At 40.2% G+C, this 19810-nt stretch overlaps 1 protein-coding gene across 1 annotated transcript in view; it reads right to left on the bottom strand.

The window, feature by feature from the left end:
- The window catches only part of PDZRN4 (PDZ domain containing ring finger 4), a 377274-nt gene that overhangs the window by 37777 nt on the left and 319687 nt on the right, over positions 1-19810 (bottom strand). The window contains exons 4-5 of the mRNA XM_067564199.1: positions 7069-7322; positions 5104-5206 (exon numbers count right to left, since the gene is read on the bottom strand). Of these exons, the coding sequence (XP_067420300.1) occupies positions 5104-5206; positions 7069-7322 (357 nt within the window). The remainder of the gene's footprint in view (positions 1-5103; positions 5207-7068; positions 7323-19810) is intronic.

Raw genomic sequence — 19810 nt, forward strand, 5'->3', positions numbered from 1 at the left:
TTTATTCATGTCAGTAGTCTTATTGCCTTCAATGAGAATGGTCCTGTGTGTAAAGTTCTTTGGAAACATAGGACTGTGCCGGTTCAGGTCCTTTCCCAGTGGCCTTTGAAAGAGAAGGAATTTATTTTATGGTATTGGTGTGAGAAAGTATTAACCCAAAACATTAAAGTCATGTTAAGCTTGTGACAATACCCAACAAATAAAAAACTATTCAAATTTAAGGCTGACACTTATCTTTCTCAATGATGGCATACTTACTGCAAGGGTCCTGAATGAGTACTTGATATTAAATACGACTGCTGAAATGTTCAGAGGCAATAAGACAAATTGAGGCTAGAGGGTGAAACTCTCTCCCTAGTGAAGTCAATGAGACTTTTGTCATTGACTTCAATGTGGTCAGGATTTCACATGGACTGTCGATTGTCTTTGATTCTCCTACCTCTTCTCAGTTTCGGCCACTTTTATAGCTGTGAGTACAAAGAAGCGTTAAGACTTGATCCAAAGCCACTGATATCAATGGGAAGACTCCTATTGACTTCAGTGGGTTTGGATTGAGCCATTAGTGTATAAAAATAAAGTCACAGAGTTTCAGACCAGAAGGAACCACCAAATTATCTAGTCTGACTTCCTGTATATCAGAGGCTGCCAACGCAACCCAACACCCTCACACTAACCCCAACAACTGAAATGAGGCCAAAGTATTACAGCCCATAAGAGATTAGACTATTACTTGCCACAGGGAGAAAATAGGACGGACCGAGGTACACCAGTACCCAACACCCCTACAATGGCAGGGAATTGGATAAGTGAGATGTACACAGATGATCCATGACCTGCACTCATAGGCTGCACAGAAGGCAAAAACCCCCAGGTCTCTGCCAAACTGACTTGGGGGGAAATTCCTTCTCAACCCTACATATGGCGATGAATTAGACCTGAGCATGTGAGCAAGAGCCAGCCAGTCAAGCACCTGAGAGAGAGAATGACTGTGCTACCTGAGTGCCCTGGCCTACTCTGTCAAGTGTCCCATCTTCAGCCATGACCATCCCTGATGCTTCAGAGGAAGACCAAAAACTCAGCAGAAGACAGGGGATGTGGAGGAGGAGGAATCACTTCCTGACCCTGCAGAGGACTGGCTGACACCTTAAAGTATGAGCTTTTAGGAACATAAGACATAAACCAGAAGTGAGCCCAGGGCTGCTGAGCCCTACCTTCACAAGAAACCTCACCAGACAATCACACTCATTAATTTGCCCAGTTCTCTGTTAAAACTAATTAAGTTGGTTGCCCCCCACAATTCCTATTGGGAGGCTGTTTCAGAACCACACTTCTTTGATGGTTAGAATCCTTCTTCTAATTTCCGGCCTGTATTTGTTATTGGACAGTTTATACCCATTTGTTCTTGTGCCTGTATTGTTCTCTAGCTTAAATAGCTCTTCACATTCCCTGGTATTTACCCCCGCTAACTTGCCCCTCCCAAGCAATCATATCCCCACGCAGCCTCCTTTTTGCTAGACTAAACAAGCCAAGCTCTTTCAGTTTCCTTTCATAAAATAGGCCCTTCATTCCCCTGTTCATCCTAGTAGCTCTTCTCTGTACCCTTTCCAGTTTGACTTCATCCTTCTTGAACATGGGTGACCAGAATTATATACACTATTCTAAATGAGGTCTTACCAGTGCCTTGTACAATGGCATTAATACTTCTCTATCCCTACTGGAAATGCCTCACCTGATGCACCCTAGGATCACATTTGCCTTTTTCACAGCCACTTCATATTGGTGGCCCATAGTCATCCTGTTATTGACTACACACCCAGGTCTCTCTCCTACTCTGAGGCTTCCAACTGATGAGCCGCCAACTTATAGCAGAAACTCTTATTATTAGACTCTAAGTGCATGACCTTACACTTTTGGACTATTGGATTTCATTCTATTTCTGTCATTCCAATCTTCAAGGTCATTCAGATCTTCCTGTATAATATTCCAATCTCCTCTGTATTGGCAATGCCTTCCAAGTTTGTATCATTAGCACACACTTTTTGACTTTTTGTGCCAAGGTCATTAATAATAATATTGAATAAGATTTGTTCCAAGGCCAATCCCTGAGGAACTCCACTAATAACCATCCACTAATCTGATAGTTCACCTTTAAGCTCAACCTGTTGCCCTGTCCCCTTTAGCTAGTTCCTTATCCACCTTACAGTTCTTGTGCTAATCCCCATTTCCCTTATGTAACTAAAAAATTCCTGTGTCCTACTGTGCCAAATGCTTTACTGAAGTCCAAGGACAATGGATCTACTGTATTTCCTTTATCTAAAAAATCAGTTATTTTCTCAAAGAAGGAAATCAGGTTAGTTTGGCATGATCTACCTTTGGCAAACTCATATTGCATTACATCCCCTGTTTACCATTTACTTCCATGAATTCAATTATTCTTTCGTCACAATTTGTTTTAAAGCCTTGATACTACTGCGGTCAGATTAACAGATCTGTAACTGTCCAGATCACCTTTTTCCCCCTTTCTCAAATATCGATATGGGATTACCCCCAAATAGAGAAATACATTTATTAAAAATGGTTGTTACTGGACTAGAAATCTCATGTGCCAGTTCTTTCAATACTCTGGGATGGAAATTATTTGTTCCCACTGATTTGAGTGCATTAAGATCTTTGAGGTTTACTTCCAGCTCAAGTGTGTTAATTTTCATTTCTATACACTCATTTCCATCAGCCATCCTACCTTAATAGCCATCATCATCCTTTCTGAAAACCAAGGCAAAGTATTCATTTAGTTATGGGGCCTTACCTCTCTTTATCTTTAATCTCCTTCCCATCCATACTGCACAGTGGCCCAACCTCACCCTTTCTTATTCTCCTTCTATTGCTATAACTACAAAAACTTTCTTATTATTTATTTTAATTTCAATGGCAAGAGCTAATTCATTTTGAGATTTAGCAATTCTGATTCTATTCCTACATTTTCCAACCTCTAAAATGTAGACCTCCATTGCACTTAAAATTAACAAATTTGTGTGTGCAAATACTTGTCTGCACACTGTTGAAGTAAAACTGCTTAGGCCTTAAACTTTGGTCAAGGAAAGTATGTCTTATGGGTAAAACAGAGAGTGAGAAAGTGCTGAAAAATGTAACTGTCTGAACTGAAAAAATGCTTGTACTGCAGTTTGCTAAATGTCTGTAACCTTGACTAATGATAAGAAGAATGAATGCTGTAATTCTAACACTGTTATAAATATATGTTAAAATCTGCCTGAGGGTGGAGACCCTTTACTGACCAGGGGCAACCCTGTCAGTGGCTCTCCCCTTGCATATGCTTGTGCTTCATAATAATAAAAGAGTCTCAGATCTCTGATGAGCCTCAACTAAAAACGCAGAATGAAGCCTCGTTTCTTCCACAACACTTAGGTGCAAGATTGTATATCCAAAAAGGAGTGCATATGTTTCTGGAGATGCATGTTCCTCTTATGCTCGCCATTGACAATGGGTCCTTGTATGTCACATCACCAGAAATGGAATTTAATATAGAAACCTAAACATAGGGGCTGGATTTTGTTCTTTCCTGAGTTATAGAAATTGTGTTTGGAGCCTTTTTTGGTACAAGATGTAGTCATTCCCTCCTCTCTTCAAAACTCCCATGTTTTGCGGAACAAGTTATTCTCTTCCATGGAAGCCAAACAGCTCCTTTCCTATTTAAATTTCATGTGAAACATTCTTTATTTCAGTCACTCTATGGCTTTGCTTTGGGCAATTGAATCACAGCTGACAGCAAATTAATGACTATGATGGTGTGATTAGTAGAGATTACAGGCTACTGAGAACCTGCCTGAGCATTTACCACTGTCATAATACTTATGCCATCTATTATTAGGGATTAATAATGGTCATAAAGAGGACATGATTTTACTGTGCTAGACTCCATATAAATGTAAAATCTGTTTGCATTTTTAATCTTTCACTAATATTCTGATAAAATGGGGAAAAAAACATTTTTTTATTAACCTGTTAAGATTTTTAAAATTTACTCTCTTTCTGGCTGTCTATTTTGCCATTAAAAAAAAAAAATATCATCAGACCAATACACTCTAACAGATGTAAGTGAGATCTACTGCAAACAAACACACACACTCAGCAAATAAGTTAAAATTACATTAGCCATGTGGAATTGAAACAGAACATAAGCCCCACAACTTTTCCGCTGTTAGGTATCACACAAAAGTCCAATTGGGAAGAAATAATGATTTCACTAATCCCTAACAATGATTTTTTGAAGAGTTCAAATAAAAGTGTGTTTGTTCTGAGTTAGCTTCACCAAGTAGATTTATTTGATTTTCCGTTTTCCTAGGGGAAGAACTTCAGATTCACCAGGTTGTAAGAAGAAAACATTTAAAATAAAAAAAAAAACCCGATAAAAGTGAATACTGTGCCTATTTACCAAACCTTTTCCAATCCACTTTATTTTCAAATGTCAAGCAGTTATCTGAAACCTTTAAAAGGTTTCTTTATGTACTATTAAGGGAGAGCAAATATTAGGAAGAAAGACTATTTTTTATACTTTCATGAAAACTACTTAATAATTTATATACTTGTTATTTAAAATACTGTAAAGTTTATATCTATGCAAAGGCTAAACATGGTCTAATAAAAAAAAAAACATGTTGTTTACACTTGCTCTCAATCCCTAAGGTGGAAGAAAAATGGTCAATTATTTCTGAAATGAGAAGAAAAAGCAATTAAGCTTCCAGTTACAGTTTTTTAATTTCTGAAAGACTTTCTTCAAAGTGTTAAAACTGCAAAAGCAGAGCAGCTGAACTACAATTTCCACTGCACAGCCATGGCATGTGTTTAATAAGTCTTCTAAACTCAGACATAAGTGGTAAAATTCTGTGTCCATTTACACCCATACAACCTCCACGAAGTCCATGACACTGTACAAGTGTAACTGAGGGAAAGAATTTGGTCCAGTAATTATTTTTTTTAAAAAGAGCATTCCTGCTATGTTTCTTCTCTCAGGAGTTTGATATCAGCTCCATAAATACAGTACCTGTAATTGTAAAAAGAAATGCTGCAGCATGCCAATGATCTTACCTCATACTCAAAGTCCTCTGTTCTATCTGCATCAGCAGGCAGGCTGGAAAGATACTCATTACCTTCATAAAATTCATGCTCCACAGGGTGAAGAGAATGGCAGCTATGTGGGACAAAGCAGTACAACAGGAATAGATGAGACAATAGTTTTTCAAATTAAAATATGATAAAAAAACTTCTGTGTAGTTTTTTCATCTGTGGAATGCTATTCTGAGTGATCTGACAGTCTGAAAGGAACACAACCAGGCAAGAGCTGGGGCTGTTCTCTTTTCAAATTCACAGAGACCAGTTAATTTCATTTTGCCAAGTACGGCACTAAAGGCAAAATTCTACTGTCAGATCCACACAAGGTTATTTCTGAAGAGTGAATGAAGCAGGGTCTGTTTTGAGCCAAACTGCTTAGCTGATAAGCTTTGGGATTTTTCCATATTTTTAAATGTGCTTAACTTCAGATATGCATGTTATCTCTACATGCATCCAAATACACACTTCAGATACTGGAGCAACATGAAGGGGCTTTTCCTAGCATAACACAACAATACTAATTACATATCTACCATATTAAATCCCTTAAATGAAGCTCATTTCAGAATTATCATGAATTATTCCAGACCTTAAAGGAGTAACTTGCACTCTTAAGCCTTCTGCAACATGGACACAATGGGCTGCCAAAGTGTGTTTAAGCAATTACACTCTTGAAAATGTCAGCACACAGGAATCTTGGATAGGTTTTGGACCAAAAAAAAAAGGGCTTTTTGAAATAAAATAACTTACGTGTAGCCTCAGATAGACAGCTATTACCTGACCCCTTATCATAAATTACCCTAGTCAGATCTGCAGACTCTCCACACAACCTGCCCAGGCCTTTGTGACTATGTACTAGTGACAAGGTGAAATGTGGTATACATTTTGCAACACCAGTCCTGTGCAGAGATCCACAGAACACTGAGAGTTCAAGGGGAAATCTCTAGTATGATTATAGTTTTGTCTGTAGCTAGTGAATGAAGTGGAGGTGAAGCGTTGACGGACAGGTGAGGTAACTCGTGGTGAGGATGGGTCACCAAAAAGATGGATCACTATTTTTGCATAAATACGCTATGCTAACATTTAAATTCTGTACAATTTCAGAGGAAATATTCACTTAATCAATAACTCCTTACACAGTGTTTGTCATTCAAGAGATGGGATTTTATGTTTAATCTCTTCATATTTTCAGCAATGTTTTGCTTTAAGTAATTGCACCTTAATTTAATTAGTTTCCTTGATTCTCCTTTTGTGTAAGGGAGAAGTGTACACAACGCCAACTAGCCAGCTCTCTCTGGGTCTTAATAAGCCTTTTGCAACTATGGCTATAGTAGTTATCTACCTGACCAGGCTCTCTGTTGGCATAAGCTTTTGATGAAGAAATGACATGAAGATGGAATGATCAGAGCCAGGATTCTTTGATGCAGCTCTAATCCATGAATGAAGTTCAGGAGGTGATGCAGTGGAACAAGTGTGGGACTGTGGCTAGAAGTGACAGCTATGGAGTAATGAGATGAAATTATTCCAGAGATGTTTTCTAGACAGAGCTGTGAGCCTATCACTGCACTTAGTAATTTGTTAACACTTAGTTTCTTGAAAATGAATACTTAGTATTATAGCTTACCAGTGAGTAGAAGTTGAAAGCCAGTGCTGTCACACAGGTTTAATTCATAGTCATGTGTAAAAAAGCTGAATATGGGTGAGAACTTAAAAATTGGACGGTGAGAGACCGTAAATCCCAGTGATGACTGAACTTAGTGATATTCTAAAATAAGAGGGCTCTCAACCACGCTTATAGTTGTTTCCATTGCTTCACATTGACAGTACAGACATTCTAGTCTTCAGATTGGCACATACAGACAGAGTGACAATCCTGGAATCTTATTATATTGATAGCATCTGAGGATGGCTGGAAAAGTGATAGAGAAAGGGAAACCATACCTGTCTGAAAGCAGAAAGGGACAGATATCCGGTACTGGAGGTGTGGATGGCCTAAGCTTGGCCAGAGCCATAATGTGCTCAAAGGTGATATCGGTCTGAGTGCTAGCATCCACAAGCTGAACATCCTGTGAGCTACCATGTGTTTTATTAATGGGCGCTCTCCGTAAAACCTGAACTACAATTGGCTCCTTGGCATTGCGAAAAGCTTCTACTGCCTCTTCGTGAGTGGCCTTGGAGAGGTCCTTCCCATTGACCTAAAGGAAAATGAAACATTACACAAATTAGGACTCAGAACTGAAAGGGCTTATAAAACAGGAGAGTAAAACACGTATTCTAAATGATTCATACAGAATATTAAATCATATTCTGACACCTACTGCAATCATCTTATCGTGCTCATGCAAGAGAGGAGATTAGGGTTGGGTGAGAAAATAAATTTTTTGGCTTTTGCTAGAAAAGCAACTGGTAAAACCCTTACAAAACTGTCCCAATGGTATTCGAAAGAAGCAAAAATCAAGTAATGCATTTTTAAAAATCATAGATCATTTACAATTCTGTCTCATAAATTATTTGTCTGGTTTGTAAAATATATATGAAAAAGTAGGGCTTTATTTTGCTTGGTATTTCAACATCTTCTGTACCATCTAAATGTAACAAAAGGTTTCTGACAAGTTTTGTTATTAATGCATGCGTCAATAAAGGTGTCTGTGATATCTGAAAAGAAATAAGGCAGATTGTAAATGTTTTGTTACTTTTATGCCATTGCCGTTATATTGTCAATAAGATTGCAAATAGGAAGATCTGACTGACATAATCAACTGCAGTACTTGTCCCTTTACATGTACTGAAATCCAAGTCAAATCCAAACTAAAGAACTTAAGAAGATGAGAGAAAGGAAGTTGAAAGAACAGGGACATGTCTATACTGCAGCGGCTGCAACAACACAGCTTTAGTGTTGCAGTTATGCCACTGTAGTTCTGTAGTGTAGATGCCTTTTACAACAACAGTAGGGACTTTTCCATTCATGTTGGTAATCCACTCTTGGAAAGATAGTAGCTAGGTCGATGGAAAAATTTTTCTGTCAACCTGCGGCCAGTGACCCCTGTTCTCAGTCACCACTGAATATCTGATCAGCGGCCAGGCCTGCCTACCCCATCCCAGCCGCCAGCAAACAGCTGATCAGCAGCCAGCCCTGGGGGCCCTGAACAGCTGATGGGCTGCCAGCCCCAGGAGGCCCCACTAGGTGATCTGGGGCCAGCCCCCCGCCTGCTGCTGAACAGCTGATAGGTGGCCAGCCTCCCCCCTGGGGCTCCAGCTGTCATTCCTCCCCCCACCAACTCTGCCCAACCTTCCCCCCCGATTATATTTAATAAAGTCACAGACAGGTCATGCACTCCATGAATTTTTGTTTATTGCACAGGATCTCTCCATGATTTTTACTAAAAGTAACCGTGACAAAATCTTAACCTAAGTATAGTATACCAGTATTCCTATATCAGTAAAGCTTCCCTAGTGTAGACATAGCTATAGTGTTTGGAGTACAACATGGATAACTCCAAGTATGGGTGGTGTGTTAAATTCCTACACGTTCATGTGTCTCTATTTTCGAAGTATGAGCACATCACTGAACTAATGTGCTAACTGGGCAATGGCTGTCAATAGCAGAGTTCTTGAACAACAGTATGTGCTGTCACTACACTGGAAACATTATTTTGGTGAGATTCAGAGGTGATGTGAATGTCGCTGTAAATTACAAATAATTAAACTGTCACAAGGCAGTGCAGCTGTGAGTTGATATAATTTATCCTGTGGAGGGTGGAAGGGGTGGATTTTTGTGGTAAGAAATGCAACCCACAAAGGGTTTGATCCCAGGTTCCGGCTTTATTTTACACCCTCCTGATATAAATCTTCACTTCTACCCCTACGGAATGCATGACTTATCACCTCACACTATTTATGCCATCATTTATATGGCCTCTGAATTTCATCCAAGGAACAAAACATGTTGCATATATTTTATATGAGGCCTGGTCTACACTAGCATATTTGGTCATTATAATTATGTCGCTCAGGATTGTGAAAAATCCACACCCTCTGAGTAACATATTTATACCGAACCTAGCCGCCAGTGTGGACAGCTCTAAGTCGACTAGAAAATTCTTCCATCAACCTAGTTACTGCCTCTCGGGGAGGTGGAGCACATACACCCCATGGTGGAATCCCTCCTATTGGCATAGTTAGAGTCACTGAAGCGCTACAGTGGTGCAGCTGCAGTGTTTTCAGTGTAGACAAGCCCTAATATTGTAGGCAGAGCAATGGCAACACTAATTATTTTAAGGCTGCCTAACATTTTCCATTACAACCACCTGCTTTCAGTTGCTACTACCTCTGACAAAGGAACTATTTGGGCTGAAATTTTCCAGGCTTGGTTTCGGTCTCAGGTTGATTTTTTGTTGTTGTTGAAAGTTTTACAAAATTAGTGCAATGAAAAATAGGACATTTTGTCCAGGTAAAAGTTTTGCTAGCACCACAGGAGCTTACCCATAAGTAATTGAAATCTGACAGTAAGATAGTGCTGAGGTCAAAGAAGCAACTTTCACTGTTCACTGAGATACCAGAACATCACCATTTGCACATGCACAAAATAACTTCTTATGCCCTTACTCATTATGTCTGAAGGTCCGAACTCTTGCCATGCTGCACAGAGCATGCTCCCTGCCTCCTGCATAATTTCCTAATGACTAAAAAGAATCACTAAAAGAAGCCCAGGCAAATGGATCCTCCTCCAGCTTTTTCCCAATAAAATAGTTTATGGCCAAGGAGAAAGAGCCCTGGCCTGCACCACCTTTCTGAAACCCAATACCAAACCTATGTGCTTGGCTATGTCATCCATAAAATGTAGTATTCCAGCATACCATTTTTAATAAGTGCTTTGAAATCTAGAGATGAACAAACACTATTCAAATACAAAGCAGATTAAGAAAACAAATATCACTCCAGAGTCCTAACTCTAAGTTCTCTGCCTACTCCATCGGGTCCCATAACCTTCCCAGAGCCAGTAAGAGAACACAGGAATTCTAATAAACAGTGTTCCACTGATGTCTAGCAAATATTTGCTTTGTTTCTCCATTTTTCTTTTAAAAAAAAAATCTTGACACTTCCAGACCAAATAACCAATCAACCAATCCAAAACCCCCCTATGATAAAAGACCATTGCTAAGGTTGAAAAGCAAAACATTTGCGAAGTTGGAAAATGCCAGATTTAAGGTAGCTTGCGTAACCTTAATTCTGCTCCTTTGTGTATATGTATTATGATACAGTTTTTAATGACATGAACACATACAGCAATTCAGAACATAGAATCATAGAATCATAGAATATTAGAGTTAGAAGGGACCTCAGGAGGTCATCTAGTCCAACCCCCTGCTCAAAGCAGGACTAACCTCAGCTATATCATCCCAACCAGGGCTTTGTCAAGCCTCACCTTAAAAACCTCTAAGGATGGAGATTCCACCACTTCCCTAGGTAACCCATTCCAGTGCTTCACCACCCTCCTAGTAAAAAACTTTTTCCTAATGTCCAACTTAGACCTCCCGCCCTGCAACTTGAGACCGTTGCTCCTTGTTCGGTCATCTGCCACCACCGAGAACAGCCTAGCCCCATCCTCCCTGGAACCCCCTTTCAGGTAGTTAAAGGCCGCTATCAAATCCCCCCTCACTCTTCTCTTTTGCAGACTAAACAAGCCCAGTTCCCTCAGCCTCTCCTCATAAGTCCTGTGCTCCAGCCCCCTAATCATTTTGGTTGCCCTCCGCTGCACTCTCTCCAACTTGTCCACATCCTTTTTGTAGTGGGGGGCCCAAAACTGGACACAATATTCTAAATGCGGCCTCACCAATGCCGAATAGAGGGGAATAATCACTTCCCGTGACCTGCTGGCAATGCCCCTCCTAATGCAGCCCAATATGCCATTAACCTTCTTGACAACCAGGGCACACTGCTGACTCATATCCAGCTTTTTATCCACCGTTACTCCCAGGTCCTTTTCTGCAGAGCTGCTGCCCAGCTCGTCGGTCCCCAGTCTATAGCTGTGCATGGGATTCTTCCTTCCTAAGTGGAGGACTCTGCACTTGTCCTTGTTGAACCTCATTAGATTTCTTTTGGCCCAATCCTCCAGTTTGTTTAGGTCACTCTGTATCCTATCCCTACCCTCCAGGGTATCTACCACTCCCCCCAGCTTAGTGTCCCTAGGCATGTTCTATGTGTGGTGGGGGTGGGGTGTCATATGCAGCCCATGTGCAAGTTAAAGATATCTTTCCTGAGGCAGAACTGCAAGAGGCGAGCTGTGATTTGAATCCTGCCTACCCTCACATGGATGTGTGAGGGAACCATGGTATGATGCAGCAGCCACTCTGCACTGGCCAGAGCTTATTGCTCCTACATCTAGTTTATATGGTACACCATAGTGATGAGCACAGTATTCATAACTAGATATATGTATTTAAATCTACCTGTTTAAGAGCTCAGATATGACTATCCTGAGTGCCATAGAAATTCTCAAGTACAGTACTAATGTGGATTAGGTTGGAATCAAATGATACAAATAGTGACCAGAAAAAACAGTGTATTCTGCTTTAGACACATGGCCTACATTGCTGCATGGCAGAAGTTTCCCTGACAATTTAAGCAAGAGATGTTTAAAAATTGGCTCTATTGTTAAAATTGCCATTTGGACAAATTGCATCCTTGGGGATAATTATAGGCAACGGAATTCTGTGAGTGCCATATGGGGGGAGAAGAGGGATGGATCGATAAAAGACTAAAAACAGATTCAATGGTAAGAAGGAGAAAGTTCCCCCCAATCTCTTCTCCAAGTGTGTAAGTTACAAAAAATAAAATGTCCAGCATCAGTTAAATCTAACAAAGGCAGCTTTAAATAACACTTTAAATCTGGATCTTTTAGCCATCCTTCAGTTCTACCTCTCCAGTCAGTTCCTTCCTTCTTTCAAAGCCATAGAAATATGTTCCCATAGGGGGATGTTCCTATCAGGGAAGTGGGAACTCCACAATTTTCACTGTAGAACGTAAGGTAGGCCCTTTGAACAACTTTTACCCCTACTCCAGGATCCCTTTAAAATGTACAGCTAGTTTCCTCTCTTCTGACCCTCTGGTACTGAATAGTTTTAATGTTTGTACAAAGTCTCAGGATAACAAATTTAAAGTTTATGTTTGGAAACAAATGCCACTTAGTTGCATCTGATATATCAGAGTTGTTCCCTATTGTAAGTATAAGGAGTATACTATAATTACTACTGAGTGGTACTTGTGGCAAAGGTTGGGCTGAGTTCTAACAAGTGGCATTTTACCACAGATCTGTGTCAGCAGAAACAAACAAACAAACAAACAAAAAAGCATGGCTAACATTTCAAGATGTAAAATATAAAATCTTATTAGAATTCCTTGGGAAACCAACGAACTTCCCTGTTTATCCATCTAAATCAATACTTATTGATTATTCCAAGGAAATATACTTGACATACATTTACAATAATGCCATTTCCATGCAAATTCTATGAGAAGAAACACTGATATTTCAAAATCATATAACTATGAAACTCACAGCTTACACAACATACATATTTTTATTGGCAAAAATGTGGCTGATCTGTACTTTCATAAAATGTTATTTTTTCTTTGAAGTGAGGAAATCCATGACCTTTAAAGGCCTCCATCCTTTATGTAGTTTCCTTATAAGATGTAAGCACTTAGGATACAAAACACTTATTTTAATCATCACTTGAAGTTCATCAGCACAGTTAGTTACTCTGCATAAAGGTCACCCATTTTATAAATTCTGTCTTGCCCTGCAGAAAAGCTGTAACTTAATTGCTATATGCTGGCAGCTGTCCTGGGCAGTTATCATCATTTAGGGCTAGTCTACACTTAAAACTTGCAGCAGCACAGCTGTTTTGGTACAGCTCGGATGCTGTAAGAGCGCTTGTGTAGCCCCATTATGTCGATGGAAGAGAGCTCCCGCCCACATAATAAAACCACCTAAACAAGCGGCAGTAGCTATGTCTGCAGGACAGCGTCTCCCACAGACACAGCACTGTTCACACAAGCGCTTATGCTGTCAAAACTTACGTGGCTTGGGGGGTGAGGGGGTATCTCAACCCTGAGCAACAGAAGTTTTGCTGGAATAAGTGATAGTGTAGACAAGGCCTTAGTATTGGGAAGACAGAATGTATTTTAAAAACTAAAACCAATACTATACACACTTTTTGGAGGTCTCTTCACTTAGCTTCTTTAAGATCTTTCTCACCTCCTGCATTATCCCCCCATCCCAGTGCACAGAAATAATCACCTTGGGAGCTGTAGACCCTTGAGCACTTATTTACTGCAAGCCATTTACAGATTCTTAGCTGGATGATTAAATAAATCCTTTGCCTGTGAAAGGTTACATTCAATGGAAGCAAAGGTACTATTTTAAGTGGACAGGGAAATCAGTCACTTTATCAATTCAACTCAAAAGACAGGGGAATACGTTTGTTGCAACAGATGGGCTAATTAATCTATGAGCAACTTGTGAATGTTAAGTAAAGAATATATCTATTCACATGTAAACCACTGCCCTGTTTGATGAAGCTTCTCTTTAATGAACAATCTCTCCCATTTGAAAAAAAACTGCAAAGTCTGGGCCACTTGTCAACAACTTCCCTAGATTGACTGGTTGCCATTGCTTGGATCTTGGCCATCCCCTTTTGATTATCTCTCTAAATCCAGCCACATGCAAAATTTCATCAATATCAGAAAACAAACAAACAGGTTTTGTCTTTGATGCATAAACAAATGCTTGAAAAACCAACTGACACTGGCTGACTGCCAGTTTTAAAGCCAGACACTGACTGTTACACTGAGCAGTGGTGATGGGGTGAAAGTAAATGAAGGACAGATTATCTATAAGCAATATAGGGAAAGACTGTGGATTACCTTTACAATACTTATTCTAAAAACAATAAATCCAGGTATATCCACTATCCTCAAGTTACAAATGGTTTGTGATCTACAGATGAACTGCCCTTGCTGGGAACCATGTTTCTGCTGTTACTGATTTCAGTTAGCAGCGACCAAGGGTCATTAATGGGTGGTTAAATATGTTAACCTTCCTGAGTGTCTCATCTTTATGTTAACTAAATATGTTAACTCCTTCCTGAGTGTCTCATCTTTATTTCTCACTCTATTTTTTAAAACAAAACAAAAATACAATTGTGTGAATTTAGTACTCATGAAAGGCGTCATATGAACAGTTTAGGGGACTAAACTCCCTATCCTCAAAACACGTTTGACACAGGCAAGTTAAAATGCAACACAGACTCCACTGAAGCAAAATCTATGGAGGGCATCCACTTAATCAGTGATGCCAAAGACAAGACTAGCTTGAGCATCCAGTTAATCTAGTCCTCCAGACACAGAGGCTTCCCAGAGGAGCTGACAGAGATGCTGTCTGACATGATGATGAAGTTCAACAAATCTCACTGCCTTGGGAGATTTCAGCATACACACACACACACACAATGACTCTGAGCACTAAAACTCTGATCAGATCTCACTAAATTAAAGTTTCTTGCTGGCATGCTCTGGACCTAAATATACGTAGATGACCACACCCTGGACTGTATCCTTGGACTGCATGTGGACACAAGAACTCATGAACTCATGAACACTTTCTCTTGGTAAGTTCACTTTCACTTCAGTTTCAAGGCAGAAACCAGAACCCTTCCTTGCAGAACTACAAGAACAAACCAAACACAGAAACAAAACCATAATCCCCTCCTTCCAAAAGAGTGGCCTTTTGCACAAATAGTAGTTATGGAAATATAAGAAGCAATTAGGGCCACCACATGGGTCTCTGACCACAGCCTTTCCTGTCTAGTAAAAGACAGTAGAGAACATCTGGGACCTCTAGTAATAGAGAATGTGCACACCTCCTTTGGAGAGGAGATCTTAACTCACTCTAATAAGCATGCAATAGTCCAACAAAAGAAATCAGCACTTGACAATGGTGGCCTTCCCAAGTACAGCCCCGTATCCAATCTCCGTTTTTGAGCAAGCTAACTTGCAAGCTGGCAAATAAAGCCTCCAGTTCCACCTGCCAGCTATCAGTATCTTGGATCTCTCTCAGTCAGGTTCAGGCCAGGACACAAAGTAGAGAGATCATTTCTTGCTCTCGTTGATGATGACCTTTCAATGTGAACTTTCCTATTGGATGTTTTGGCAGCATTTGATGCCACTCTTGGTCTTGCCCTACCTATTAGGAGCAGCAAGGGTGCATGGAAATGTCTTTCACAGATGCATAGGTTCATAGATTCCAAATCCAGAAGGGACCATTCTGATCACCTAGTCTGATCTCCTGTATAACACCGGCCATAGAACTTACACAAAGTAATTCCTAAAGCAGACCTTTCAGAAAAGCATCCAGTCTTGATTTAAACATTGTCAGTGATGGAGAATCCACCATGAACCTTGGTAAATTGTTCCAATGGTTAATTACCCTCAATGTCAAAAATGTATGCCTTATTTCCAGTCTGAATTTATCTAGCTTCAACTTCCAGCCACTGGATCATGTTATACCTTTCTCCGCTCGACTGAAGAGCCCATTATTATATATTTGTTCCTTACAGACGATAATCAGTTCACCACTTAATCTTCTCTTGTTCAGCTAAATAAATTGAGCTCTTTGAGTTTATCACTATAAGGCCTTGTGTTCCTTTATTTAGGAAGTTAATCTAAATCTGCTATGTTAGTTTGAACCCATTGCCTCTTGTCCTGCCCTAGGTGGCAAGAGAGAACAACTTTTCTCCAACATTTTCATGGCAGCCTTTCAAGTATCTGAAGATCACTATCATAACCCCCCCTTAATCTCCTCTTTTCCAAACAAAACATACTCAGTTCCTTCAGCCTTTGCTCATATGGCTTGCATCTCATCCCTTTGATCATCTCTGTCGCCTGACTCTGGATCTTTTCCAGTTTTTCTATATCCTTTCTATACACTGGTGACCAAAATTGGTCACAGTACTCCAGCTGAAGCCTCACCAGTGCTGAGTACAGCAGTACTATAACCTCCTGTGATTTGCATGCTATCCCTCTGTTAATGCAACCTAAAACTGCATTTGCTTTTTTTGCAACAGTATCGTATTCCTCACTTATACTGAGGTTGTGATCCACCACAACTGACAGATCCTTCTCAGCTGTGCTGCTGCCAAGCCAGTTCCCGCCATTCTGTATTTGTGCATTTGGTTTTTCTTCCCTAAAGGAGGCTGGATAGCCATCAGTCTTGGATGGTTTAGACACAACATATCCTGCATCTTTGCCTAGGGTTAAACTAAATGACACTTGCAGTCCCTTCTAACCCTATGATGCTATGATTCTATGCTTCTCTTATCAATTTTCTACTGTTCCTAACTTCTAATTTACATTAATTACTGTCAACTTTCTATTTCTTCCATTTCTTATATATTATTTTTATAGCTGCCTTCACTTCTCTAAATCAGGTCAGTTTTTTATCCAGCATAGCCTTTTTACTCAGTTGTGAGACTGTGGTTTGTTGGACAGCTAGTAAGGTGTTCTTAAATGATTTCAAGTTATCATTCACATTTTTCTGATTAAACCCCAGCTGATTTGGCTCATAATTATTTTCAGCTTGGGGCTTTAATAGGGCCAGTTTCACGAAGTGTATATATTATGGGTCTAGTCTTTATTTTGCTTGCATATTATAAATGTGATCAAGTCATGGTCACTTGTACCTAAGCCACCATTAATTTTTAATTCTGTGGTCAGTTCCTCTTTATCTACTAGGACAAGATCTAATACAGAATTGCTCCTTGTTGGATGCAACACTTAGGAAATTGCCATCTATAATGTTTACATATTCCAAGGATGTTTTTTAGTACTGGCAGCATGAGGCCTCCAGCCTACATCACTCAAACTGATGTCCCCCATGATCATGCAGCTTTTTTCCCTACACAGTATAGACAAATGAGTAAGGAGGTGGTCATCCTGTTCCCTAGTGTGATCTGGCAGTCTATAGCAGACACCAACTAATACCCTTTCTTATGCTTTATCTGTTAGGACATTGATACATAAGCATTCAAGATCATTTTCTTCCAAGTTATCTGTGACTTGAAAACAGGTACTGCCATTTTACATAAAGTGCCACTCCCCCTCCTCTTCTTCCCATTCGACCCAAATAGGTTATAACCATTGCTTTTTAACATTCCAATTGAGCAAATCATCCCATCAGGTTTCATTAACACCAACTAGATTGAATTTATGCTCATAAATGGGCAATTTAAATTTCTCTTGTTTGTTAGCTAGGCTCCTAGCATTGGTGTACAGGCAATTCAATAATTTCTTTTTTTCTTGTCCTTTGGTTCCTTGATTAATTTTGTTCTCATCATCTCAACTTCATGCTTAGTGCTCATAACGTCCCTCTTTTTGCCTTCCCCTTTTGTTATTAGTTTAATCGCCTCCTGTATACACTAGCCAGCCTGTACCTGAGAAAATTTGTTACTGAGTTGGAAGCATCCAAACTATACAGACCCTTGCCCCCATAGAAGATGGATTAATGTGGCACATAACTGAAACCCACCACCCTCCATTACTTACCTAGCCAGTTTACTATACTATTTAATGTCTGTTTGGAGCAACCAGGTTAAGACAACATGTGCCAAAATGCCAGAAATAGGCAGACAAAGCCCAGCAAGAAATGGTTACTGATCTGGTGCAGTAACTGATGTTCTTTGAGATGAGATCCCTAGCAGACGCCTGATCAATGCGTAATGTTTTGTGAATGTATGGGCTGAGGCCCATGTTGCTGCCTTGCATATGTCCGTGATAGGGATATTACTCAGGAGTGCTGTGGAAGTGGATATCACTCTTGTTGCATAAGCTCTGGTTCCTGTGGGAACCTATAGTTCTTTCTGTTTATAGCATGTCTGGACACATCCCGTTATCCATTTAGATAGTCTCTGGCTAGATATAGCCTTGCCTTTTGTGCATTCAGCCACTGAAATGAACAGCTTATCCAATTTTCTAAATGTTTTTGTTCTTTCTAGGTAAAATGCTATCGCCTGTCTGACATCCAGCGTGTGGAGTGCGGCTTCCTGTGAGTTTGCATGCGGTTTCAGGTAGAAGATAGGTAAATGAATAGGTTGGTTAATATGGAAGTCTGAGACAATTTGTAGTAACATTTTGGGTGAGGTCTCAGAGTGATCTTATCTTTGTGGAATATCGTGTATGGTGGGTAGGCCATGAGTGTGCTAATCTCCCCTACATGCCTGGTTGATGTGATGGAAACTAAAAATGACACTTTCATAGACATGTGTAGCAGTAAACATGTTGCTAATAGTTCAAATGGTGTTTTAGTGATGGCCTTTAGTACTAGGTTTAGGTCCCGTGAGGTTATTGGGGCACATATGATAGGAGATACTCTCTATCCCCGCTAAAAACCATTTTACAATCGGGTGAGTGAATATTGTAGCTTGACTGATCTTGTCATGGAAGACAGTATTGCTGCTAGATCAACCTTTAGTGAGCTAATTGACAAACCCAATTTTTTAAGTTCTAGGATATATTCTAAGATAATAAGTATGGGTGAGGATGTCACAATGATTTGTCTTTCTCTGCACCAGGAATCAAATCTGTGCCATTTTTGAAGGTAAGTCTTTCTAGTTGTTGGTTTTCTACTGTTTAGTAGTATCTGTCTAACTTGTTCTGAGCATTTTAACTCATCGGGGTGGAACCAGTTAGGAACCATGCCGTTAGATATAGCTTCTGTATCTTGGGGTGATAAATCTGACCACCATCCTGTGACAGGATATCTTGTCTCGGAGGAAGCGTGGTTGGTCTGTATGTTGACATGTTGAATAGCTCTGAGAACATCTGCCTGGGCCAAGCTGGTGTTATCACTATGACCATTGTGTTGTCGGCCTTGATTTTGTGGACAGTTTTGGGTATCATTGGTATGGAAGGGAAGGTGTACAGTAGCTCCTTGCTCCAGCTGACCAGAAACGCATCACCCATTGAACCTGATCCCAGTCCCACTCTCAAGCAGAAGAGGTGACACTTGCGATTTTGTTCTGTGGAAAATGGGTCGATCATTGGATGACCCCACTGGCGAAAGATATTGTTCAGGATTTTGTTGTTCAGCTCCCACACATGAGCCTGTGCAAAGTGTCTGCTGAGGCTGTCTGCAGTGGTGTTCTGTCTCCCAGGTAGGTATTGCCACTGATATTTTGATGTTCTGTATGCACCAGTTCCATAGTCTTATTGATTCGCAGCTTAGGGAGTGGGATCTTGTTCCTCCCTGACTGTTGATATAAAACATGCAAGCTATGTTATCCATCATTATTTTTATTGACTTGTTTCTTATGAACGATAGAAAATGCCGGCGTGCCCTGAGTTCAAACACGTTTATGTGAAGGCTAGTTTCGGGTTTTGACCACCTGTCCTGTATTATGTAGTTTTGCAGATGCGCTTCCCAGCCTAGAAGAGAGGCATCTATTGTAACCATAATTGATGGTGGAGGCTGTAAAAACTGGATTCCGGTCATCATGTTGTTTTCTTGGGTCCACCACATTAGGGAATCTTTGACCTTGTTTGGCATCATCAGCACTTTGTTCAGACTGTGTCTGTTTGGTCTGTAGACTGAAGCGAGCCATTGCTGGAGACCTCGCATATGTAATCG

The sequence above is a fragment of the Emydura macquarii genome, unplaced genomic scaffold (genome assembly GCF_026122565.2).
Source record: "Emydura macquarii macquarii isolate MOO-44397 ecotype Brisbane River unplaced genomic scaffold, CSIRO-AGI_Emac_v2 contig_2636, whole genome shotgun sequence".
Taxonomy (NCBI): Eukaryota; Metazoa; Chordata; order Testudines; family Chelidae; genus Emydura; species Emydura macquarii.